Below are 26,215 nucleotides of genomic sequence, written 5' to 3'. Positions count from 1 at the left end.
AGATAAGGTTCCCATTTCACTGATGAACAAACCAAAGGACAGAGGTCACAGAACTAGTAGACTTTTGTCTCCTAGAGCCAGAAGATTTTGTTTTCTATTGGATCACTTTAAATTATGCTGTTCTTTTAAATTTACACAACTAAGTAGCTAGGTTATTCTACATGTACATGCTTTGGAATTCCAATTTGTGGCCACAATGACTGTCTTCTTCTATACAATGAATATTGCGTAAATTCCAAAAAAGAAAAAAATAATCAGACAACAAATTGGATATTTAAGTAGTAGCACCGTTTTCACAGTGACTACAAAGACAGACTTAAAAATGAGTTAATTTATTTCTTCTGAGTCAATAAGCACAATTATGACATCTGGAAATAGGCAGCACACTAGAACTTTGGGGCCAGAGACAATACGTGCGATGAGCCCAGGAGGGTCTTTTCAAAGGAGCAAACTGACACCCACAGAGGTAAAGTGAGTCACCCCATCATGTAATTAGTGATGGAGCCTGGATGATGAAGTCAAGTCTTAGTGTAACTTCGAAAAAAGTAGTTGCTTTACCTTTAGGAGAAAATGTAGCTCACTCTGTAAGACATCTATCTCTAAAAATGAACAGAGTTTTAAGAGGAAGAGAAAAAATAGAGTGCTCTTTCATATTCATAGCTAATTATCTCAATTCCAGTCAGCCGGAGCACACCCCGACCCTGGAGGAGATGGCACCATCCCAGAGTAACCAACCTAAAAGTGGCACCACGCCTCAAATGATTAATGTGGAAATACATATTTGATTACGGACATGACAAGTCAGGAAGGCTAGACCCGCCAGGAATAGGTGTGGGAAGAACTGTTATTAAATATTTACACAGCACCGACGTACACTAAGTATAATGGTGCCAAACACATAAAGTCCTCGCCTTAAGGAGTTTGCTGTCAGTTGTAAAGCTGGTTAGTCCTGAGATATTTATGCTGCTTCATCAGGTAAACAATCCATTCCAGACATCAAAGAACCATCATTTCCACACGTTTTCTTAGGAATAGGACTTTGTACTTGATTATGTAATGCTAAAGTTGCAGACGTGGATACTACTCACTCTTTTAATAATTTTAGGAAAGACACTTTTCTTTTCTGAGAAACTTATAGTTATCTCTTTTGGTGGAGTCTCTTTTCATTCTTCCTACTTAATTTTTCAATATTGTTGCAAAAAACACCATTATACTCCGTGCTATCATGACAGATACAATACCAGCGAGAGTGGGGTGCATTAGAATGTTCTGGTTTTGTAAATCTATGTTAGTCAAAAAGAACTTGTCAAATAATTGTAGCCATTCATGTATGAAGAGGCAAGGTGAATTAATAAAGAATACTGACTCAGAAACATGATGCGATTTGATGGAACAGCTAACGTGAGCTTTATCCAGGATACCTAAGTGGAGAAAGGGAAGTGGGAAAAATGATGCTGCCTTTGACTGCAAAAGATGCTAGCTAGTGCAGATGATGCTCAGAGGATGCCGTGTTATACTTATCACTTACTTAAGTCTCCAAAGGATTTAAAGTAGTTAATACTATGAGCAAAAGCCCCTGTGGAACAGGGCTATAGTAAGGCGGGAATAAAATAACAGGAACCAGGTGATAAGGGATTTGGAGAGAGGGAAAGACCACTTTCCCTGGAAAATGAATACGAAGGAAGATGACTGCTTTTAAGGAAATCATCTAGCTTGGTGCATGTTACTGATAGCTTAGACAGACCTTGCAGTTAAGACGGACAGGCAAAGCATTCATTCACTTAATTAATTAATTAATTAATTAATGGGATACAGTTTCTGCCTCCAAGAGGCTTGGAGTCTGGGCAGAGAGGGTAGTAATAACAATAGGTATGTAGAGAATTGAATGCCATGATAGCACGATGCGCAAAAACCTATGGAACAAAAAGTGGTATGTAACTAAATGACCTGGGGTGGGAATGTAAGGGAGTTTGAGAAATAAGGCAACATTTGAGCTCAGTTGAAGTAGACTATGACAGTCAGAGCAAAGCAAGGTGGGCTGATGGGGAAGCCTGTGCGAATACCCCACCAATGACGGGACAGCAGGGCCAGAGAGCCGGCAGTGGGTGGGTGTGACTGGAGCACATGTAGAGGCCAGGGGCAGGGACCATTGAGCCTGGGGCCAGACTGGGAGGGCTCTGGGTCCTCAACGCCATTTTCAAGGTGCAGGTGTAATTCTGAAAGTAAAGGGGCTGAACTCCAGCTTTTTCTTGTCTGGGAAGCTCCTTATCTATCCTTCAGTTCTAAATGATAGCTTGTGAGGGTTGAAATGTCTAACTAGTATGTTGCTTGTACACCTGAAACTAATTAAAAAAAAAAAAGATTAAAAAAGAAAGTAAAGGGGCTGAAACTTGAGAGAGGCAGCATCAGAAAGAAAAGGCGGGGTGCTAGAGATGATCTCAGGTGTCTAGTAGAAGAACCTAGCAGTGGACGAGAATACTTTGGGGATGTAGTTCTAGACTCCAGAGGGGCCCTAAAACCCATAGTCTCTTGGGTTCAGCTACAATTTGTATCCTACTTTATAGGACAGACGCCAGGGTGTAAGGGTGACCAAACTACATACCTAGAGTCACACTGCTAATGGAAGGGCTGAGTCTGACCCAGCTCCGGGCGGGGCACAGCCTTCTCCTGGGCACCCACCGTCGGCGCACATCACTGGAGAAATGTTCAGGAAGGTGAAAAAAATAGGAAACTTAGCTCTTCTATTCAAAGAGCTAAGAATTACAGTAGGAGGAGAACAGAAGCAGGACAAAGACAGTCAACTTAACAGGAGGAATCGCACAGATATATATTTCTTTATACAACAGAGTTGGTATCTTCCTGAAAAATGTGCTGCATTTTTGTAAAACAAATTATTTAAAATGAATTATATAAGAGAATTTACTAATTCATAGTATGGATAATTTATACACTTTAAAATGACACTCTGATTACTCTCTGATTTTTATAATTAAACTATCCTTTAAAAGAAACAGCTATACTATAAATGGAATTGAAAGCAAAGCTACCCTCATTGAATAATGCTGTCCAGATAATGTGAACTTATCACAAACTACTCTGGGTATTAAAAACATAAAATAATGTGGAAGTCTGCTAACCTGAGATGGTCTTACTTCCTGGTCCTTAAAACTGTCCTCTGTTAAATATCACTGGTGAGCAAAGTTCTCTGTGTTGTTCCAGAGTAAGCCTTGTCCTCTATGTGACTTAGTTATACGGGTCACTGATCCTGGTCAAGTGAATACAAACCTGTTTCTGACAAGAGAAATCCTCTTAAGACAGGGAATCTGAGTCTTATCTGCAGTAATGAGTCTACCAGAGCTTTAACTGACCGAGCTTCTGACAAAAATGCTGTCTGCTTACACCATGAGATGGCTGAGCAATAGGATGATGGGGAGTTGTTTAACCCCAATCATGGCGGGCTCTTTCCAGGGCTTTCTTTAGAATAAGGGACCCTGGACATCTGAAAGGAGAAAGAACCTGCCACTGGACTCCAACTGCCTCCTGCAGAGGATGAATCTTGTTGGATACAGAGTTTCTCAAAGAATGAGCTGAAGATCCCCTAGTAGAATCAAATCATGACTATTAAAGGTATATATTTCTAGACCAAGCCCGAGCTTGATAAACCATCATCTGAATTTCATTTTAATAAGATTTCCCGATTTTAATAAATACCCTTATCATGACCATGGGCTTAAAGGGAGTCGTCTCACATGGCCCTTTGATTTGGATGAGCCCTTCCATTGGTTTTGGATGTGACATGATCAGACTGAAGAGGAGCTTGGGAGTAGGAACTGGAAAGATCAGAATTGCTCTATACAATAGAGGGAAAAGAACACTTTGGGGACCTTGTAGTAGAAAGAAATTTGAAAGGACAGAGGGGAGAAGAAAAGGAGAAAGGAGCCACTAAGATGGCCAGAGGTTGAAAAATACTGGAAGAGCGAGCACCGAGAAAGCTCAAATGGTAGGGTGGCTGCAAAGGCTTTTAAAGAATGGGGGTGTCTAATATTAAATTGAAGTCATTTGTACTGAATAAATATCTAAATCTTAGATTCCCCTTGCTCTCCCGATATCCAGCAGACTCTGCTGTGGATATGGTTAAGTTTTTGTTTGTGGAAATCAAGGAAAGAGGTTGAACTTCACAACACAGCGTATAGACAGCATAAGAAGATAATGAGAAAATCCATAAATGGCAAAATAAGAACAAACAAACACAACATTAGTAGAAGCAGAAACATAAGCACAAGGACACGTCCCTGAAAAGTTACTGAAGGCTTGGGGTTAGGCCTAGGACTTGCGATCGGTATTGGCACGGAAGCTTGATCAATTTTTATTTAAATCTTAAGAATAAACTGCTCCCAGCTGACATTTGGGTTCTGTGAGGTTCTACGATCTTCTTTGCCTTCTACTACTTTAAAACAAAACAAAACAAACCCTTCTGTATTTTCAAATTCTTGTGCTTAGAAGAAATTAGCATTTTCTAAAAATTCGCTTTATTTTTAGCTGTTCTAGAATCCTTTTCCCAAAGCAAAGATTATTTACTGCATATACCTTTAGAGGTGTAGAATGTTCCATTAGACAACTTTGTAAACTGGGGGCCACACAAAACATCAGGGATTAAATTGAGCGCTGACAATTACTTACAAAGTACTGCATTTGCCCCAAATGAGCAAAATATTCTTTTCAATGACAGAGGCAGGCACACAGGTGCTCCACGAGCATATGGAGGCCAAGTCTGTCCTCACGGACCCTTTAATCAGGGGACTTACAAGTATTTACTGATTTTTTATTAGGGATTTGGCTACAACCTGCATGGAAAAAAGATATACCTTCCTGTTCAATTACTGAAATATATGGTATAAAGCTGCTTTGAGTTACAACTTTTTGAACATGAGAACAGAATAAACTTCAGAGACTATCTGGTGAAGGGCACTTCAATCAATGAGAAGTTGTGAAATCTTATCCTGTCTTACATTTGCTCTCAATTTTTAACAGATTATTTTCCATATGCCTCAGTTTCCTCACTGTGATGTGGGAATAGTAACAAATCTCAGTCTGTGAGGGCAATGAAAACTTAATAAACCTTTACCTTTCAAAAGGAACATATCTCCAGAGCTGTCTCCTGCCCCCACCTCCACCTACCTCCCTAACCCTCCACCCCCCACCCAGCTCCAGCCTAGAAAATGTTTGTACAGGGCCAAGGTTTCTCCCTGGATCACATCTCTGAGGAGAGTCATGTTTCCTTGAACTACAGTTTCCTTAAACTGAAATTCCCTTTCTCTCACCTGATTGTTTCAGACTTTTTATCTCTTAGGGACAGATGAACACTGAAACCAGCTGAGGCCCTGGAGCCACGTCCCCGGCGGAGTGTGGCACCAACTGGGACACTATGCGGAGGTGGAATAAACACAGACTGGCTGGTGGGTCACGTGCCTCTGGGACCCACAGGGAAAGCTGTGGGTGTCATTTTTCTCCTCACTTTCTATGTTCACAAAAAACAACCCAGAGGCCCTTCAACTCCGTCTCTGTGATGGTCTCTGTGATGGTCTCATGGGGGTTCGACAGGGAAGCAAGAGGCCCTGGATGTCAGCTGTCTGTGAAGGTCTGTCTTTCCTCCTCTGCAAAATGGGTGCCTTGAATGAGATGCTCTCTAAGATTCCTGGTAGAACCATCATTCAGTGAGTCTCTCTTCTGCACTGTGCTGCCCGCCAGTAGCTTAATTTCTTGTCTGGGCTCTTCAACAACACGACCTCTAAGCACGTTTTGCAGTTTGAGCTCTGAAAAAATAGCAAATCCCCAGGACTCAAAGGCATCTCTCTGTAAGATTCATCATTAGGAGGGAATCAAGAATTCAACTTTTGAAGAAATGCCATAGGTTCCCTAAGATGCCTTATCATTGAATTAAAACGGCAATAGTCATGACCGAAACCTGGAACACTCACTGATATCTAGAACTGGCAAAACACAAGCTTGATGAATTGACATGACTTAAAAATGGGTATAAGCTCTCCCTACTTTCCCAATAATGAAATTAAAATATTTTGCAAGTGAGGTATACTTCTCACCTAATCATATTCCACTTTGGAGAAAATTCATGGCAACTTATTTTAAGTCTTAAATGATGCGACAGTTTCTTCTGCCACATTTCGACAGATGTCACCGCTATCCACTCAGCAGTGGGCAGCACACAGCAGTGTGTGCGGTGAGATCACTACCTCACAGCTCGGGAGATTTGGGCCAGGGAAGGGGTGGCAGGCCAGTCGGCTGAGCAATCTCTATTTTGGGCACAAATTTTATGCATATTAACCTATTTTATAGTGTTTATTAATCGCAAACATCTACACTTTGAAGAAGCAAAACCATAAATATACACTACAACTCTACTGTCATCCTGAAAGAGTGGTGGATTTTCAAGTCCATTTTCCATGTACCATATATTCAAACATAATGAGAGCAACATGCAGCGCTGGACTGCTATCTGAACATCAGAATTTCATGTTTAATGTCTCTCTGCTGCCCAAATACAATTGAACTAGATCCTAACATTGTTTTAGAGCAATAAAGTGCAGACTGAGCTAGGGAGCCTTTCCAAGGAGGAGTGTGATAAGAAGTCCATGACTCTGGGGCTTCTCTCTCTCTCTCCTCCCTCTCTCCCTGGCCCTCCCTCTCTCCCCCTCTCTGTCTTTGTCTCTCTCCCTCCCTCCCTCTCTCTCTCTCTCTCCCTCCATGTCTCCCTCTGTCTGTCTCTCCCTCCCTCCCTCCCTTTCTCTCTCTCTCTCTCTCTCCCTTTCTCTCTCCCTCACCTCCCCCTATCTCCCCCTCACTCCCCCCCACTCCCTCGCTCTCTCTCCCCCTTCCCTCTCTTTCCCCCTCCCGCACTGCTCACTGCTCCACTTTCCTATACACCCCAGAGAGGCAGTGGCTGGGTACAGATATATAATCCCTTGTTGTCCTTAGGGAGGAGGACGAAACAGAAACCCTCTACTTCCTATTCGATCTCCTATTAACTCATCATTATTTTCAATGTTTGGAAACTTTAAAAGACTCTTTCAAAGAGGAAATCATTATGTATCAAGTAAACACCGATCACACTCATGCTCCACTGTGTCCTAACCACCAGGTGACATTTACGGAGCTTCCCCACTTCCCACAGACAAGCACCCAACTCAGTTCTGTATCTGCAAGTCATCTTGCCCTGTCCATACCAGTAACATTTCAAAGATAAAAACCACATACATATTCCTCGCCGTGGGAGGGGACTGTGGAGGTAGGTGTCTCATTATTGTCTTATGGTTGTATTTTCTTTAAATTATTTTCTTAGGCTCCCTCTGCTGAGCACATTGGACAAATTTCGGATGGGTTTCCTCTGCAGACTTTGAGTTTGAGATGCCCCGTGCCATTCAGTCCTTCCTCAGCATGAAGTACAATGGGACTACACTGCGCCCCCCCCCCCCCATGGAGGCAGATTGGAGGCCATCTGCAAAGGCTGTCAGTGTGGACGGCTGCTCTCTTCCTGCCCATCCAGTTTGTGCTTGTGAGCGTGTTGGCTATAGAATCAGCGCTGGTTTGTTGCCCCTAGAATACACAGATCAGCTAAGCATGCAGATCTCAGTCACCTACTTTTTGTTAAGGATCGAACGGCATGGGGCCATCTGACACAGCAAAGCCCTTTCTAATTCAGCAGAAATTAAGACAACCTGCAAAGCCCTCGCTTTGGGAGGTTTTCAATCTTCCCAAACTGCATAGCCTCTATTTAAATAGTTACGTAGTGGTTTATGGCATCGTTGTTAAAAGTACGTTTTGGCAATATTTCGTTTGAGAAATTGCTCAACTGCTCTTTATTTTGGGTGGATGTGAGTCAATGACCAGAGAAAATAAGTAGTTACGGCTCACCCTAGTTCTGCATACTGCAGCTTCTGTGCAGCACTAAGTATCATCTGTGATATTCACTAACTTTTATTCATTGGAAATCTATATTTTCCTATATTGCTTGTATTGTTGGAGGGCTCTGTCTTTAAGGACCCAAAATGTCTCTCCTTCACCCAATTGGCTGCCTCTAACAAGCACCGGGGCTCAGCCCGTTTAGACTGCCATACTTGTAACAAGCTACCGCACAGACATTTCTTTCTCACAGCTCTGGAGGCCGGGAAGCCTCAGACCAAAGGGCCACCACGTCCTTGCCCGCTGAGAGCTACCCTCCCGGTTTGTAGATGGCCATCTTTCCTGACGTCCTCACAGGGCCCAGGGCAGAGCAAGTCTCTAGTGTCTCTTCAGAAGGGCCCTGATCCCATCATGAGGGGCCCACCCTCATGGGTTAACTGCCTCCCCAAAGCCCCACCTCCTAACACCATCCAGTTGGGGGTAGGCTTTAACATGAAGAGGGGGGGCGGGGCACAAACATTCAGCCCATAGCACATTCTTACCATGTAAAACACTGGTCAAGAGGCGGCAGAGAGAGTGGTAGTATTTTACCCTGTGGTTCTGGGGTGGGGGGTTCAGAACAAAGACCTGCAGACTGGTGGGCTCAGCCTCTGCCCATCTGTCTAACTCGTAAGAGTACGAGTGGGAACCAGGAGGAAGCCTGTACAAAATGGAACTCAAACCCGGCACCATCAGGAGACAAAACACAGGTTGTCCTCCTGCCCGAGAACACGCTGACCTTTGAGACTGGCGGTGGCTGGTGTGTGAGTGGGAGGGGACTGGGTGACAAGAGGCAGGGATGGGACTGGCCATAAATAGCTGCCTCCTGCTTCCTGCATGTGCAACATGGAAGAGCTTAAGAAGAACTCCAATCTTTGAGGGTCTTTTCTGGTTCCTTTACATCAATAGTTCTCGACCAAGAAATGGTACAAATGTCATATGTATCTGGGGAAAACGTTCACCACGCAGTTAGAAGCCTGGCCCCAGCCTACACTTACTAAATCAAATCTCTAGTGCCAGTACCTATGGATTCTGAGAAAGCTCCTCCAATAATTCAGTATTTACACATTGACTGAGAACAAATGCCCTAAATTGATAAATTAATATTCCGTTAGTTACACAGGAGTTCGAAAATCTCAAAAGACTAGAAACCCTTCAGATCTTGAGATTATAATGCTAAGTGAAATAAGTCAGACAGAAAAAGCAGAGAATCATATGACTTCACTGATATGTGGTATATGAACCAAAAATAACAAAAGACAAGGCAAACAAATGAGAAACAAAAAATCATAGACACAGACAATAGTTTAGTGGTTACCAGAGGCTAAGTGGGGAGTGGTGGTCGATGAGGGTAAAGGGGATCAAATACATGTGATGGAAAGAGAACTGACTCTGGGTGGTGAACACACAATGTGATTTATAGATGATGTAATACAGAATTGTACACCTGAAATCTATGTAACTTTACTAACAGTTGTCACCCCAATAAACTTTAATTAAAAAAAAAAACAAACCCTTCCTGAGTTGGGCCTTTGAGGAGGGACATTCGACTTACGACCCTTTCCCACTTAGCTATTTGCTACAGGGTGCAGAAAAGAGGCACAAACTACAAAAAGTAACCAGCCTCCAGCAAAGAAACCCTGAGAAGTGGGGGACACAATGGAGGTCCCCTGCGACTTCACTGTAGGCAAATCCACTGCCAAGTAGGGCTTCTGTGCCAGATGACATGGCGTCAGTCAGTACTGCCATTAGCTAGTGCAACAGGGAGGCTTATATACTGGTTGCCATAGAAGCTTGAATGCCCAAATTCATGTCCCCTGCTCTCTTAGTAAAAAGTTAGATATGAGGACAAATTACTGTGTATCAGTATCTTAACCAGCCCTTGCACAGTATTTTCACCTAAAAAACACTCAGCAAGATAGTTTATGTTTTTGTTGAATAGATTTGTAGCCTTTCTCAAGTATATCTTCCATTTATCCTTGGGCACATATTTTGATACTTACAAATGTTCTTTCAATTATATCTTTCTTTCCCATAATGACTCTAAAAAGCCATCCAGTATTGATTATCCAGGAAGATGACTTCAGTCTTCCTGAAGTTTCCGAGTGGGAGAGAGGTGTGTGATTTGATAGCTGAGGAGCACCAGCCGCACGTCTGACCTCATGACAGAAGTACGCACCACTAGGTACATCCTCCATTTCTGCTCTCATCTCCCAGCGTGCTCTGCGGTACGTCTGCCACTGTTGTCCAGCATGATAACATAAACGCACGCCCCACTTAGGACGGGACGGCTTAAAATGGTGACTAGAAACTACTCTGACTACCTGTGATGAGAGTTTTTACGTGTATGTCACCGAAAAGTGGCTACTCATTCACCGTTTTGTAACCTCTTTCCCAAATTTGTGTTTTTCTAGATTTTAAAGAGAAGCTGGAGGTATTCTAGTTAAATTTTTAAGGCACATATTCTTTAGACAGTCCTAAAATATCTGAAACAAAAGAATATTGGGATATGGTCATTTCTTACACAACTGAGACACCAAATGGCCATCTCCTCTGAAATATTTGTTAAAAGTATGTTATTTATGCAGGCACCTAAAATGCTTAAAAAACATCACCGAAGTATACTTAGTAAATACAAAATTATGTGGATGCAAAAATACATAATATTTTCATAGTGTACATGCAAATACATACTTAGAGCGTTTTTTAAGAATGGGAAGAAGAACGGTTTGGGATCTCAAGCCAGTAAAATTATACATTTAGTATAGATCAACAAAGGAAATGAATTGCTTAGAGGTCAGAAGTGATTAAGCCACCTCCCCATACACTGATATAGTATGTCCTGATTCAGAGCCCTGTATTTTTTTTCTTTTTTCTTGTTTTTAATGACAAGGAGAAAAGCCTGAAGTTGAGATGTAAATCTAATGCTTCCTTCTTATGCTGGGCTCATGGTCCCTGTACAAAGGTAAAAACATACTTCCCTTTGCTTGTAAATCTGCATATATTAGAGTATTAGTATTTTTGTTTTCATTAGAAGTAACTGGATTTCCACTAATAGTGTCATTCAGTTTGTTTTCATTTCTTTTTAGAAAACAAAGCAAAACGTGAACAAAACTTCATCCCCCTGAATAAACTTGTCCAATTAATAAATATGGCTATTTAAGTAAACAGGATAACTAGGTTTTTGTTGCATCATATTTTTGAGTAAGAAATGCCATGACTAAATTAATAATTTAAATTAAATAATTTAAATTAAAATGTTAAATGTTGACTTTCAAAAGTTTTCAATGTCTAAACACTAAGTATTTTAAAAGATTAATTTCAAGTGGGGAATTCATTTACACTCTCATATATAAGCTATTTTTAAAAATCATATGTGCAGACCAGTTACCTTTCTATTCTAAGTTTTAGTTCAAAGAAAAGTTTAAGGGCTGAATTTCCAAAAACAAGACTGACAGCAGAGAAAATTAGGCAAAAATATCAAACACAGCAAGGCTCCCACTAAGTTTATAAAACACAGACATTGATGGTCCTAATAGTGAACAATTTTCAGAGGCTTTTCATGACTATACTCCAGTCCAACGACTCATGTTGAGACAACACATGGATACTTATATTATGAAGAAGTCTCCATGTCAGTCTCTTCTACGAGAAAATTAAAATGAATGGGTCTTTCCATGGCATCTCATTAAATAGAATTTGCATTAGCAAAGGGTCCAATTAGCAACTTCAAATAACTTTCCAACCATGAACATTTGCAAGGTGTTACAATTATACCCATGACCCACCCATTAAAAGAAAAAGTACTAATTATGAAAACAAAACCTTTAATGCCACCAAAGACGAAGAGAACGCAGTTAATTCCAGTTGTTCATCATTTTGTCGTCATGCGTTATCTCGTTTGCATTTGGCACAACCCGCAGAACTGGTCTGAGGGGCCAAATGACTTGTCCCAGGTTACATTTTTGGGAAGACGGGGCCCAGAATTTGCACCCAGTTGTGAGACGACTACTTACTCTGTGACACTCATTGGCTGAAATGCTTTCATGAGAGAAGAGGTTCAAACCCTGGCCGGGGAGTGGCCCACAGAGTGGTCGTGACACCTTTATTCTTGCATGTCTTCACCTCGCCTGACTATGTCACCACCTCTTAAGTACCTAGCATATAGAAAGCCTGTGGTGGGTGCCCTGGGGCATCCCAGGTGTATGAAAACGGTTCCTGTCGTCACAAAGTGGACCCACTGAGCCCAGGCACAGCCTGCCACAACTGAATACCAGCCCAGGAAGCAGTCTTCTCACAGTGCAGCTCCAGGGAGGCCCTGACCAAGTTCCCCATGTCCCAGGAGACCCGCCAATGTCACCAAATGCACTAGTCAGCGGGATTCAGGAATGCCGGAATTCTGAGAGAACACAGCCCTGGAGGAGGTGTCCGTAAGCCCAGTGTTTCCTGTGCCTGCGGCAGGCTCTCAGGATGAAGCCGGAACCCAACCACCCATCCTGATAGTCTCCTTCTGGCCGCCCTGGAGGAGGATGCTTGCCATCTGTCTGACTGTAAAAATAATGATTTTATATCATTTTTTTAAATTGTGGATTTGGAAAAAAAATGCCTTTAGAACAGAACTGTGTTACAGAGAGTGGAGGTGAGCCCACATGGCGCCGGATCTGCCACGCGAGTCCTGGCCCGGGCTCCCACATCTCCTGGCCTGAGCAGTCCCCATCACGCCCGTCCCCTGACTAAGCAACCAGGAAGCCCATGGGGCTGCCTGTTTCTCCAAGCAGATGGCCCTGTGCTTTTCACAACAGACGACGAAGTCAGGCTAGTTTCAAGGACTGGCTCATTCAGCTCACCAACTGGCTGGCTTAAGGGTGCTGAGTAACGAGCCACCACATCTGGCACCTGAGCCCCACTTTGTTCCCCGTGCAGGTAGTGCTCATTTCAATCCCACGTGCTTGTGGAGGTGGCATGTGTCAGGACCACGTCTCTCTCTCTCCCCTTTTTTTCTGTAGCTGCTGGAATTCTTTCATCACTATTAATACCTGGCCTCGTGAGACCTAAGGCTGGAGAACTCAAAGGAGCATTCCATGGTTGAGGTTTTTAATGCAAGATAAATTGTCAGTGTTTGATGTTCTTGTATAAATATGATTTTTAAATGTGTTGGTTTTTTCTGATGACTCGTTGCTGCGAGGATGGGTTCCTTCATGCCTCTAGTCAAGAAGCACTTGCTGAGTTCCACAATGTGCAAGCATCCTGCTCTTAAAATTCTCTCCCATCAGCCCAGACCAGACACTGTCTTACCCTCTGCTCTCTTCCTGAGCTCTAGAGTAGTTCCTGGCATATGGAAGATGCTGCTACATTTTTCAATGAATGAGTTACACACTGAGACAAGGGTTACCTGCATTTCCCAGGAATTCTTATAACAAACATCAGTATAAAGACCTTTCCCTGTCTGCCAAGTCGTTCCTATCTGCCAACTCCTGCCCTACAGGGTGGGCACAGCTTCACAGCCAATTAGTGAATGAACCGCCTGATGTTGACTGAACACCTACTATGTGCAATCCCCATCCTAGACAATCGGGCCATTGAAGGACATGTAAGATATAGTCCCTATTTTCAAACAAAAACAGTAGTTACCACAAAGTAACAGAGTGACCACGGACCCCAGGCGCAACCTCAGGTAACAGACACAGTCCCAGGAGGAGCCTTCCTCAGAGCTTTATGTGGTGCTGAGGCCACGCGGGTGGTGGGCAGAGGAGAACCCAGGAGCAGAGGAAGAAGACAGGTGCCGCTACACAGTAGGAGACTTGAACTGGGGCGCAAAGCCCAGGTGGAGAATGGAAGAAAGGGCATAGTAGGAATGCAGGTATGTGTGTGTGGGTGGGGGGGTGGGGGGTGACGGAGCATAGCATCAACACAATCGGGAAGAAGGCAGAGCATACAAGGCATGCCAAGAGTTAATTCAGTTCAGGGCAATGTGAGTCAATTGAATAAATATTGATTGAGCACGTACTACGTGCCAGGCATTGTGACAGTACTAGGGATACAATGCTTAACAAGACAGATGTGGGCCCTGGCTCACTGGCTACTGGGAGATACAGGCAAGTAAACAGACAATTACAGTGCAGTGTGACAAGTGCTGTGATAGGAAAAAGCGCCGGTGCTATGAGGACACAGACTGAAGCAGCCCTGACGTGGAGTTCAGGAAAACCTCCAGAAAAAGGGCAGGTGAGCTGACACCTGACACCCAAGGCAGGAATTAGTGAGGTGAAGCAGGTAGGGTATAGAGCACCTGCCCCAGTGGAGCAGGTGAGATGGGCTGAGGCTGTGAGGGCAGAGGGGAGGGCGTGCTAACAGAGGGGCTGGGGCGGACGCGGCGGCCAGATTAGGCGGCCTCTTGCAATTCACATGAAGGAGCCTGAACTTTATCCTAGGAGCAGTGCTAACCACTGAAGAATTTTAAGCAAGAGAGTGAAACAAACAGATTTGCTTTTTGGACGTGTAACTGTCCACAGTGTGAGACGGCCGTCAGAGGGAAATGAGGGATAAGAACAGGGGTGATATGTAGCTGGATTCGCCAAGGTCTATCCCTAACACTGTGCAGAACGAAAGGAATATTTCACGAATGACTTGATCAAGCAATCAGTTGTTCAGTTTGGGAATGGAAATGTGAGACCTGAGATATAGGACAAAGTTGTCTGGGGGGGTGTAAGGGTCTGAGTGAATGCATGTTGGGACAACATGTTCACATGTCCTGGATCTCATCTGACAAGGGATACAGATGACAATGGAGACCAGCTTAGCAGAGGGAAGTAGCTTCAGTGCTGGGGTCCAAAGACCCGGTCTGAGCCCTCGTTTTGCCAGTTGTTAATTTTGAGCTGTGCCTTCATTTCTCTCTCCCTCAGATCCCACATGCTCTCTCTTTTTTATGTGCAACTATGAAGCAGAATATAATGGGAATGGTTCTCCCAGTCTGTGTATTTCTGTTTTCAGTTGATGTGTAGGAACTGAGGTAAGATTTGCAGCCAGTGGCATTTTCATTGTAAAAACAAGTACATGCAACCTGTGTGACAATGGAGTTGAGGTTTAGTTGAAAGAGAATTTAGAAATCAAGCAGGCAGGGGTGTTCAAATTTTGGGCAGGTGACTCTAACGTGTCAGTTGGAGACCCTGCAGAGAGTTGGGTGGAGGAAGGTAAAAGCCATCTCCTGTTGCTGTCCCCAAGGAAGGGGAGTGGGGTAGGGTGGGGCAGAAATAGGCAGGAACCAGTAATGTGCTTGAAGGTCACAGGGGTCAGTGAGGTAGCTTTGTAAACACACAGCCATTTAGGGACACAATCTAGTCCAGAATTCTGTTCCCATAAGTTCAGTGCTCTCTCACACTCCACTGTGTCACATTCATTATGACAATTCAAGATCTAGGAAGGATAACTTGTGTGAGGTCCAAGCTAAGAGGTCTTCTCACAATTCTGTGACTGTAGCTGACAGCCCAGAGCTAGATCGCCTGGCAGACAGAGAGGGCAAAATGGGCATCCTGGCTGGTGGAGGTGAGGAGTCCTGGGACCTGGCTGATTGGAAAGGAGAGAAGCCCTCAGGAAGGAGGGGGTAGGGCCATATCCTCGCTGGAGAAAAGCTGGGAGAATCATAGCACGCATAGATCCAGACATATCACCCAAATAATAAAGGAAGAGAAGAAAGAATAAAGCAGGTGAAGAACAGGTCTGGGAAAAGGTTTGTGAAGAAGTGCTAGGGAACCAGTTCAACAAAAAATGCTTGTCATGCAGACTGAAGAGGACAGGAAGAAAGCAACTGTGTGTTTTAGGTACTTTAGACACTAAGTCTCCTCCCGACAGCGTTTTTCCGATCACATCAGCCCTTCCTGCTGCCCCGGCACTCTCACACCTGCCCACCTGGCCCCCTCTGGTCTGTGCTTTGCTTTTTCCTGCACAGGAGTTTGACACCTCTGACCATCACTGAACTAAGAAGAAATTCACGAAAACAGCTTCCTTAAGAAATGTCATTTTCAGCTTGTGGCCTTCATTCCCATTTTCTAAACTACCTCCTAGCTATTTCCTAAAGCAATATAAAGACTCAGCTGTCAGAGGAATCAACATCATTTTTATGAAGTAAAACATGATTGGATTATTCTTTCCTTTTCTTCTACCATTGAGTTAGCTCTCAGCAGTTGGGTCTAATCTGTCCTCCATAAAGACTAATAAATCAGTTAATCACAATAAAAAGGCCACTTGCACTTTCTACCGGAAATTCCCACGCAAATAATACTGAAATCAAGCTGATGAAACGCTGTCCACTCTGCGGTGAGTGACCCCTCAGGTAGGGTTCACTGTCACAGGCACCAGCCCCAGTCCCCATGTCTATAAGACCCAGGCACAGCCATCTAAAGCAGGCATCAGAGTCCCTTCATCAGGAGTAAAAGCCAAGAGTCCTCCAAGCTCGCATACATTTCACCATCCACATTGTTTAACCCAGCACTTTTCTACAAATCATTTCAGGCTCTGAGGCAAGACAGGAATTTGAAGCATGCATTTGAGTACTTAATGGTGTTAATTTCTGGGGCACACAAACGTCAGCTTCGCTCAACAATCCAATCATCTTGCAAAATAAAGAAAATATGCCAGAGAACGAAAGACACATGGACTTCTTCAGGCCTGCCAGCCACGCTGTTCCTGACTGGTAATAAAACAGCTGCCTAATGACTGACCCTTAAAGCTGTGACCACAAATAGAGAATAAAAGAAATAAAAAGGGGGTGCTTTCTGATCAAAGAAACACTTTTTTTTTGCATTAAAACATGTTTCTTTGGTTACTTTAAGTAAGCTCTGAAAAGTGTCCTAAGTTAATTTTAAATGTAACACAGCCGATTATAACAAATGAAATACAGTCCTTGTTTGGTTTTGTTTCGAACCAGCAGTTTAAACAATTCCTACCTGGAAATATGGATGGTCTCTTTTTCGGGCGCCTCAGGTGAACGGGTTCCAAGTTTTTATGGTTTCTTTGAAGTCTTCCTCTAATATCATGTCCTAGGAGGAGTTCAGGAGGCAGGCTGCTGCGTCTTGATGACTTATAATCATTTTGAGTTGAATGTAGCTTGTTCTTCGTTCTGGAATATAAATTGCTGTCATCAACTGCCATTGTAGAAGATGCATTACAGACTCTTAACAAAAATCTGCGAAGCCAAAGCCAGTGGCGGCCAGGCCACCTCCACCCAGGCTCAGATGTTGCCTGCTCGGCCCACACTTATTTGGGAAGCTCAAAGTGGATAGGCGTGGACTTGAGCAGGTGTAGAATTACTAAGAGGCTCCTCCTTTCAACACTTAATAGCACAGGGGAGGAGACATGCAAAAAATCATTAGGGGAATTTGAGCAGATGTGGCACACGCGTCCGTGCTCTCGCAGACGGTATTAAAAGGGGGGTAAGGGTTGCTACATGAAATTTCTGTTCTATTGGCATAATGCCATAAAGCAAACACAACTCACTAGTTAAGAATGAATACCTATGCAAACTGTAGGGCTCGTTTTTCCTAAGTTCCAAACTCTTACAGACTTTAAAATTGTTCGAGAAACATTTTCACATGCCCTCATAACTTTTTGCTCCAAACTACAGACACAGAACACACATCCGTCTCTATTAAATTCCTTATTTGGCAGGCAGCCAACTGGAAGTTGGCTGGGAGATGATGAGAGATGGTGGGTGATGATCAGGAAGGAACCGCAGTGGGTGTGTGACCAGCTGCAGTGCCGGGAACCGAGCACTGCCGACCCCCCCTTCCATCCTGTGCTCTACCTGGCAGATGGCTGCTCCAAAAGGTCAGCTGTCTGGCCGCGTGGTCAGAGGTCTAGCAAACAAGCCCTGACCGTGGCAATGACGACGGCCTCCACTCAGCAAAGTGGGTGTTGTTCTCTTTGTGAGGCTTCTGCCTGGCTTTCAACTACAAGGGTCAATTGCTTTGGTGGTCTGAGAAAAGCAGCATTTACTCGATCCCTGCCTTGACCTGTCACACATTTTCTCTCTCTTCTAGAGTTTGCCATTTGGTGTCCTTTGTTCCCTTTCCCCTTGCTCTATTTCTGTGGAAATTGTTCTTCATCTTTTCTTTAATCCACTGTACAGAAATCCTAACGCCCTAATTTATTGTCTCCAGCTAGGCACGCCGCAGGGCTGTGCCCTCTGGGTCTACAGAGGCAGCTCCCCTCCCCCACACTCCCTCTCACACCTCTCCTGTTCTGTCTGGCTGCAGCGTGAGTCAGAAGATCAAGAAGATACCATCTGCCTTTTCTCTTCCCAGCGCCTGGGATCAGTACATACAGAACATTATAAAGGAATTAGTGGTCGGTTCAGAAATCACTATTTGCTGTGCTTCCTGGAGGCCAAGTAGGTTTTATTATTTGTTAAAATGTAGGAGTTGGGTCTCTTTACCTAATTAAGGGTGCACTTGTACACTGAGCACTTTCATTCTCTATTCTTACTCTTCAGCAACAAGTCTTCAAACTTTCTGAAGAGAAAAGCATTTTTTAACTAGTATGTCCAGATTAGGGTTGCAATTATAACCCAGCAACTGTATTTACGTAATTGGATTATTGGGTTATTTTACTAATTCTGAGAAACACCTACACCATTTTCCTCACAGGACTTAGAACTATTTTGCCAAATTGAAATGTATCCTGATTTTCAAAACAGTGAGTGGCTCACTATAAAACTATTTTTAAAAAGCCTACAAGACTGCTTGAAATCTCCCTTAGCTTAATGAAAATACATTTTTTTCTAGTAAAGAAATAAAAAGTATTTTTTAAAGTTCGAGATAATGACTTAATAATAGAAAAAAAGAACATTTCCATAACCCAAACCTCAAGAACAGTGTTAAAGTTTCAAATACACAGCAGGGTAGAGTCACAAAATATTGGCTGCTAACTGGGAGAAATACAGCAGCAACAACAAGAGAATGTCAAGCTCCTCAGTGACTGTTTCTTTCCTAATCCACGGTGTCACCCTGGGTGTAAATAACTGTGTGTGATGTGAAATGGGAGTCTCCGAGGAGAGGTGTGATCATTACACACCGTGTGCAGCAGGCCCAGCCGCATAGTGTGCACAGGTAATTTCCTCATTGTTTGACGAAGCTGGCTGGAAACACAGAGTTGCGTGTTTAAGTACCTGGAATGCGTTAGAGTAACAGCCATCATTTACTGCATGCTTCATACCTGCCCGGTTGTGCGCTGAGCCTTGGGCGCGCATCACCGCACTGACTCCTCTAATCACCCTGTTTGGAGGTGAGCACACTGAGGCCCTGAGTCCGGCGTCTCATGGGGGAGAAGCACTGAGAGTTAGGGCTTCCAGGACCCACAGCTCGTGGTCAAGTCCCTGCTTTATACCACAACACTACGATGCATTACTCAGTGTACGTAAAATCTAAAAGAAATTGGAAAGTCTATCCCTGTTTTCCTAAAACAATTCTTGCTTTTCAGCAGATTCCCTGTGTCAGCTATAGGGCTGAGGAATGGTCCAGCTCACCTGACTCCGCCCGCTCCATGTCACTGAGCTGTCAGTGGCTCATTAGGTTCATGGGATGAAAGTGGCAAAAGAAAAAAAAGGAGAATTCAGATTTCTGCTCTAATAATAAAGCATCCATGTTGAGGCTTTTCATATTAAAATGCACTTAATTTAAATATTACAGTTTCCTGAGACTTAAATTATAATTAGGAAAAAAAAAGCACAATCCTGGGATAGAGGCTCTCCGGATGCCCTGATCCTCTAAAAATTAAATGATGTGAAAGAGGTTGGAAGGCTCCTGACATGCTCAGATTAATCTGTCTCCTGCCCAACTCATTCTCCCCTCATAGGGAATAAAAACACATAGGAATCTAGCTCAACAAATACATTTCTTTAAAGAGAAAGGTGGAAACAACTTGAATTTGCTATTATAAAAACTTTAAGGCAATGAAAACAAAGAACAATATTTATTTAAAAGCAGTATTAAATCTGTGAACATGAAAAAAGTAAACTTTCCTTTCAAAATATTTAAACTGGCAGTCAACATGAGTGATAATCAACCACAGAAAACTTAGCTTGGTTTGGTCTAACTGAGAATATGCATAGATTTTATGTTCAGTCTACCCCTCTCTCTTTAGAAACAGCCCAAAGTGTAATTTCATTTTTTTTTTTTTTCAGGCAGTCATATGAATGATGATATTGGGCTCTGGGCTAAGAAGATTCTCAAAACTTATAGCATAATTAAGTAACTTTAAATATATAACTGGACACTTGCTATTTCTATACTTTTTAAATTAGTTTCAGGTGTACAAAACAATGTAATAGTTAGACATTTACATCCTTCACAAAGTGATAATACCCCTCCCCCAAGCTACATCATATATAGCTGTTACAATTCCATTGACTCTATTCCTGTACTTTTTAAACATCATTATGTTTTAAAGGTCTCCATTTTTCTAAACATCCAATATTAATCTCTTTTGAATTATTCTAATTTCTTACCCTTCAAGACATTGTGTATTTTATATAAAATGATGTTACCGTCTCATGAACATTTTATTCTTTCTGGTGATAAGACATTATCTTCTTTCTCTTAGAATGTTCAAATATCCCACAGAAACACATTTCCTCACTTTGCAGCCATGTGAATTTTGATAGTTTTTAAGTAGCATGACAGAATTATTTGCTTTTTGTAAGAAAGCTGCAAGTTTAGAACCGTACAATTTTACAACGATAACCATCTTTCTCATTATCACCTTCTAAAGAATGGTCCACCAGAAAGACTTTAGGTTGTTAGGATTCACCAAATTAGCTTCCCAATCTCAATCTGATTGCTATACCAAAAAACCTGCAAATGTTTCTTAGTTTTGAACTCTTTATTCAGTTATTAAACAGTTTGCCACAAGGAAAAACTAATTGTATAGCACGTCAGAATGATGGCTATCACCAGCAAGATGCCCCACTGACACACCTGCCCAGGAGGTCACCGACCACCTGTAATTTCCAACACACGTTTGCAGGTGTTGGGACCAACATCTGCAATATTCTGTAGGGTGTGATTATGGCTAAGGAAATCTCCTTAGTTCCTAAAAACATTGAAGACTTTTCAGTACTGATCTCATTGGCTCTCCATAGCAATGAACACAAATGACCAGCCTTTTGCTCTTAAAATTCTCTGTTCCCTTGGCTTCCAGGGCACTATTATCTCTTGTATTTCACTCTATGTTTCAGGTCCCTCTGCCCAGATTCTTCAGGGGTTCCTTAAAAGTCTATTTTCTTCCCTCTTTCCCTCGCTCCTTCTCTTTTGCGAAGCCATTTATTGAGCATCTACTATGTCCAAGAACCTGTTCTTGAGAACCTATTCATTGGGAAGGGAGCAGACCTATAACAAGCTAGTTATTGCCACACCGAGTGACCTCTCATGCAGAGGTGACACAAAAAAAGCTATTTGGTTAACTCTTCCCGATGGAGAGGGGGATGACGGTAAGGGAATGGTTTTCAGAGGAGAAGGGTGAGTTCACAAGGCAGATGAGGGGTGTCTGTGCAAAGGCACTAAGATGTGACGTAACACCAAATGTCCGTAAGACAGCAAGTCCTGAACCCCACCAGGGTATTAGATTATTACATCATGCAAAAGTACAGGCATTGGGCAATCCTAAAAATGGGGCTGAAGGAAAAAACATAAATTGGCATTATTCTCTATTTTTTTAAACACCACCACAAATTAAACATATGGAAGACACCTACTTAAAAAAACATATATCTGTATTAAAAAAACTGGCTGAAACCTTTTTAAACAGTTTGGTAATTTCTAACAAAATGTAAAAAGATATTTTTAAAAGTCTGGCTCCAGTAAGTAACCCTTCTCCTGAATCATCTTTATTTATTCCAGAATCTGTGCTACAGGGATTTGCAAAAGCAGACTCTTACACAAGTTTTTAATGTCATGCAGACTGTACCTTTTAAAAAAAGCTTTAGTACCAGTTCTTACTGGCTTGAAATTCAACTTCATTTACATTTGCATTCCTCATTGTTCAATTTTGCAAGTCTCAGCAGAATGCTTTAGGACTGCCTGGCTGGCCTTTTCTCAGATTCAGGTAGGGCTTAAGGGCACATTTTTCTGGGCTTGCGGTGCAGCATTTTGGTGACAGCGTACAACACAAGCAAACCTTCCTCCCTATACTACGGCTGACACACCCATGTGGTCCATGAGAGGAAAGACTGAGAGTTCTTCTTCTTATTCTTCTGTTTAAGGGTTGAACTGCAATTGGCATTCATAACAGAATTGAAGCTTTTGAAAATTTTGTCCAAATACTAGACAGCGTAACCTCAGAAACGTGATTGCCAAAACCAGGTGGACAAGTGCCTGGTGTAACTGAGATGGCAGGGACATGTTCATCAGTCATACTCACCTGTGACTACAACTTTCATCTGTGTGCTGATGACATCTAAGTCCAGTCCCCATCCCCAATTTCTACGTGGGGCACTAGATCTGTGTATCCATTTGCACACCCAAACTTTTCTGGTGGGAACTCAGCATGTACAAATCTGCTCCCCACTCGCCAACCTGCAGCTCCTGAAATTTCTGATCTCACTACAATGGTACCACCACTTACCCAGTGACGGAAGCTATAAACCTTGGAGTTACTCTGCCCGAATGATGTCATGTTTACCCTTTACACATCTTTCATCTGTGTCATCTCCTGAAGATCTGCTGTCACTGCCTAGTGGTCGCCTTTATTAGCTCATTCCTGAGCTATTGCTTTAGACTCCCAACAGGCCTGGCTACTTCTAGTCCTAGTTCCTCAAGCATTCCACCTTTCACCTGGCATCTTGACCCCTCCTAGCTTAGCAAATTACCTCTGATAAGTCCATTTCCCTCTTCAAAAGTCTCAAGAATTAGACAGGACATCTCTGATGTGCTGACCTGTCCAGGAAATCATAAGGCTAGTTCTAACCTTGACACAAACACTAGGCATCTCTTAATGCAACACAAGATAACTTTAGCATTTATAGCAGCCATATTTCCTTACTGTCTGCTGGTTTGACCAACCCAAACCCCAAACTTAAACATGGCTGTGGTCTCCCCAATCCTGGACCTCAACAACTGACTTTCTGAAATGCACAGAGGCCTTTCATACTGTCTCCAGGAGACTTCACTTGGTTGCTTTGGGTTCTTACCTCCAGCCCTTGCTTTCTTCTACAAGTGTGGGGCTCTGTTTGGGGTATGGGGAGAGCAGGAAGGGTAGTATTTACAGATAAATCCGACAAAAGATGTGACAGATATATACAGTAAAACTAAATATGTTACTAAGAGGAATTACAGAAAACCTATATAAGTAGAGAGCTATACCATGTTCACAGGTCAGAAGACTCAATAGTGTTAAGATATCAGTTCTTTCCAAATTAATCTATTGATTCACTGCAATCTCAATCAAAATCCTAGCAGGCTGTTTTGTAGAAATTGATGAACTGATACTAAAATTCACATGGGACCACGAATAGCCAAAACATCTTTGAAAAAGAAAAAAAGTTGGGGGATTAATACTACCAATTTCAAACTGGATATAAAGCTACAATAATCACGTCATGTAGTTCTGGCTTAAAGATAGACAAAAAGATAATGGAACAGAGCACAGAGTCCAGAATGGATCTACATATAAATGGACAACCGATTTTTTATAAAGGTGCAAAGGCAATTCAGTGGAGAAAGGATAGTCTTTTCAATAAATAGTGATAGAATAATTAGATATGCAAAAACAAACAAACTTGGATCTATACCTTCCACCACATGCAAAAGTGAACTAAAAATGGACCACAAACCTAAATGTAAACTCTAAAAACCATAAATTTTCTAAAAGAAAATGTAGGAGAAAATCTCTGGTTCATAAAAAAATTAAATAAATTAGACTTTATCAAAATTGAAATTTTCCAAAGAAATTAAAAAATTGTCTGCTCTTTGAAAGACACTGTGAAGAGAATGAAAAGATAAGTCACAGGCTGGGAGAAAACATTTGGAAGGCATATATTTGGTAAAGAAAGAAGGCAGACCAAAAAGTCTGCATACTGTATGATTCCATTTATATAAACTTCTAGAAAATGTAAAGTAATCTACAGTGACAGAACAGATCTGCAGCTGCCTGGTGAGGGGGTAGCGGGGTGGGAAGGAGAGATGACCAAGGGGCATGATGAAATGTTGGGGGTGACAAATTTGTAGGTACATACATATAACTGAACTAATCAAATTGTACACTTTACATACGAGCAGTTTATTACATGTATACCTCCCCCAGTACCTTTGATCAGATTCAGAAATTAGTGAAACAATTCTTCTGAGTCCATCATCCGCATGAAGACTGAGACATGTACATATACCCATTTTTAATTTATGCAGCATAACCTCCAAGAACGCCTGAAAGAATGTTTATGTTGGCACTCCCTGTAACCCATTCATTGCGACAGTGAATTGCGAGGGAGGGCAGGCCACAGCGACCACAGAACGAATAAATGAGTAAATGAGTTAAAAGCTGCAATGAACTCTGAGGAAAAAGGCATTTCTTAAGAGGAAGTTTCCTCACAAGCTACCAAGAAAAACTGTGAGATCTTTTGGGCCGAAGAACTTCAAGATCAGGAAGAACACAGGTGATCTTAGCTGACCTAGGCTCAGCCTTGCCAACACCAACAGGCTGGACGAAATGAGCTTGTTGGCAGAATCCTCCCAGCTTCTGGCACTGCGTTTGTTCTACAGACCATCCATCCTATATGAACTTCCCAGGAGGAAACGGCAGCATGAAAACCTTCAGTGGCTTTGAAGCTTGCGCTAACCTTGAACTGATTGTTGAGGTGACATCACACATTGACTGAAAAGCATTTGCTATGGCCCAGTCACTTTACACACTGAGACAGCTCTGTTCTGTGCAAACCCAGGTAGAGACCAAGGAAAAACTTTACAACTCATGGCCACTTTAAATGCCAACTTATCTTTGTATAGTTAGCATTTTTAAAAATATCTTACTATTATACTTGTTATATATACAAGAGTAAAAGTAAAGTTTCTCAGAAAATGATACTAAGCAAACAAAAAAATCTGTAAGACTATAGATTTAAATATCACAATTAAAGAGCCCAATCTATGGACAGAGAACTCTGTACCCCAAAATAATGCCTTCTCAAATTCATTTAGAACATCAGAAAAATGGACCATGTACTAGGCCACAAAACAGATCTCCAAATACCAATTTGTTTCATGCTGTCTCACTATGTGAGACATTCTCTTATCACGACGCAATAAAACGGGAAATCAACATAAAATTAGCAAAAAAACATTGTCTCTTAAGGCAACGCTGATACTAGTAATGTATTGTGCACTGTCCGTTGTCATGACCTGTGCTAAGCATTTCTCAGGCAGTATTTCGTCTACCCCATGAGTGTGGGGCTACATTATCTCCACTTTACAGAGAAGGAAGCACTTTAAGGCCAACCAAGAAACTGCGTGAGTAACTAATTATAGTGAAGCCTATTCCCCCTTTAATACCAAAATCTATATCGTAAAAATGTCCCATTAGGTTCTTCGTTTCCCAACCACCTCCAGGCTCTTCCTTTTGCTTCTGTGTTCCCTCTCCCTGGTTCCTTATCTTTAACCACCCACATTTCTGGGCCATTTTCTATGACCAGGAAAAAGCAACTGAATCAAATGAGAAATTTCCAAAGGTGTCCTGCAAAGTACCTCCACTGTCACACGTTGACAAGAGCCACAATTTTCTATTCTCCGCCCAAAATTAAATTCCAACCCACAATGCAGATGCCTATGTTTTATACAAAATTTTCTAATCTGCCACATTTGTTCACTCAGCATTGAGTCCCAGCCAGCTTCCCAGAAACTCTGTCACAGCTTGGGAACACCTTCAGCAGTAGGTGGGTCTTAATGCTCCACTTCAATTCTCCCCGGCTCCCCCATCATCTCAGAAAGACCTGTCTGTCTGTCTGCCTACCTATCTACCTACCCTTCTATTTTTTTAAAAATCATTTTCTAGATGAAAAGGTGATTTATTTTATATCATATTCTAGAAGCTAGGAAAGGTCCAATTATCAGAAACAAAACTTCATATAAATCAAACCAACATCTTTCTACCCCCCCACACAAAATATAACTATAAATTTTATTAATTTATGATGTATAGTGAAGAGATAGCATCTTAAGACATCTCTTGAAGCAGACCTATGTTTGGTTTGTTGCACCAAATTCATCCTTCTTACAGGTCTTAT

At 42.3% G+C, this 26,215-nt stretch overlaps 1 protein-coding gene across 2 annotated transcripts in view; it reads right to left on the bottom strand.

Annotated features, from left to right (window-relative positions):
* FRY (FRY microtubule binding protein) overlaps window positions 1-26,215 on the bottom strand; it is a 439,561-nt gene that overhangs the window by 304,587 nt on the left and 108,759 nt on the right. Inside the window, exon 2 of one of the 2 annotated variants that reach the window (XM_074330087.1) lies at window positions 16,896-17,068. Coding sequence is in view for 1 of the 2 variants with exons in the window: in XM_019749603.2 (XP_019605162.2) it covers window positions 16,896-17,100 (205 nt within the window). In the remaining variant the exon portion in view is untranslated. Of the gene's footprint in view, window positions 1-16,895; window positions 17,163-26,215 lie in introns of those variants that run through there. The other variant, XM_019749603.2, reaches the window with a different exon arrangement.

The sequence above is a fragment of the Rhinolophus sinicus genome, linkage group LG04 (assembly GCF_036562045.2).
Source record: "Rhinolophus sinicus isolate RSC01 linkage group LG04, ASM3656204v1, whole genome shotgun sequence".
Taxonomy (NCBI): Eukaryota; Metazoa; Chordata; class Mammalia; order Chiroptera; family Rhinolophidae; genus Rhinolophus; species Rhinolophus sinicus.
Note: the sequence above shows the minus strand (reverse complement) of the source record. Positions and strands in the feature narration are given on the sequence as shown.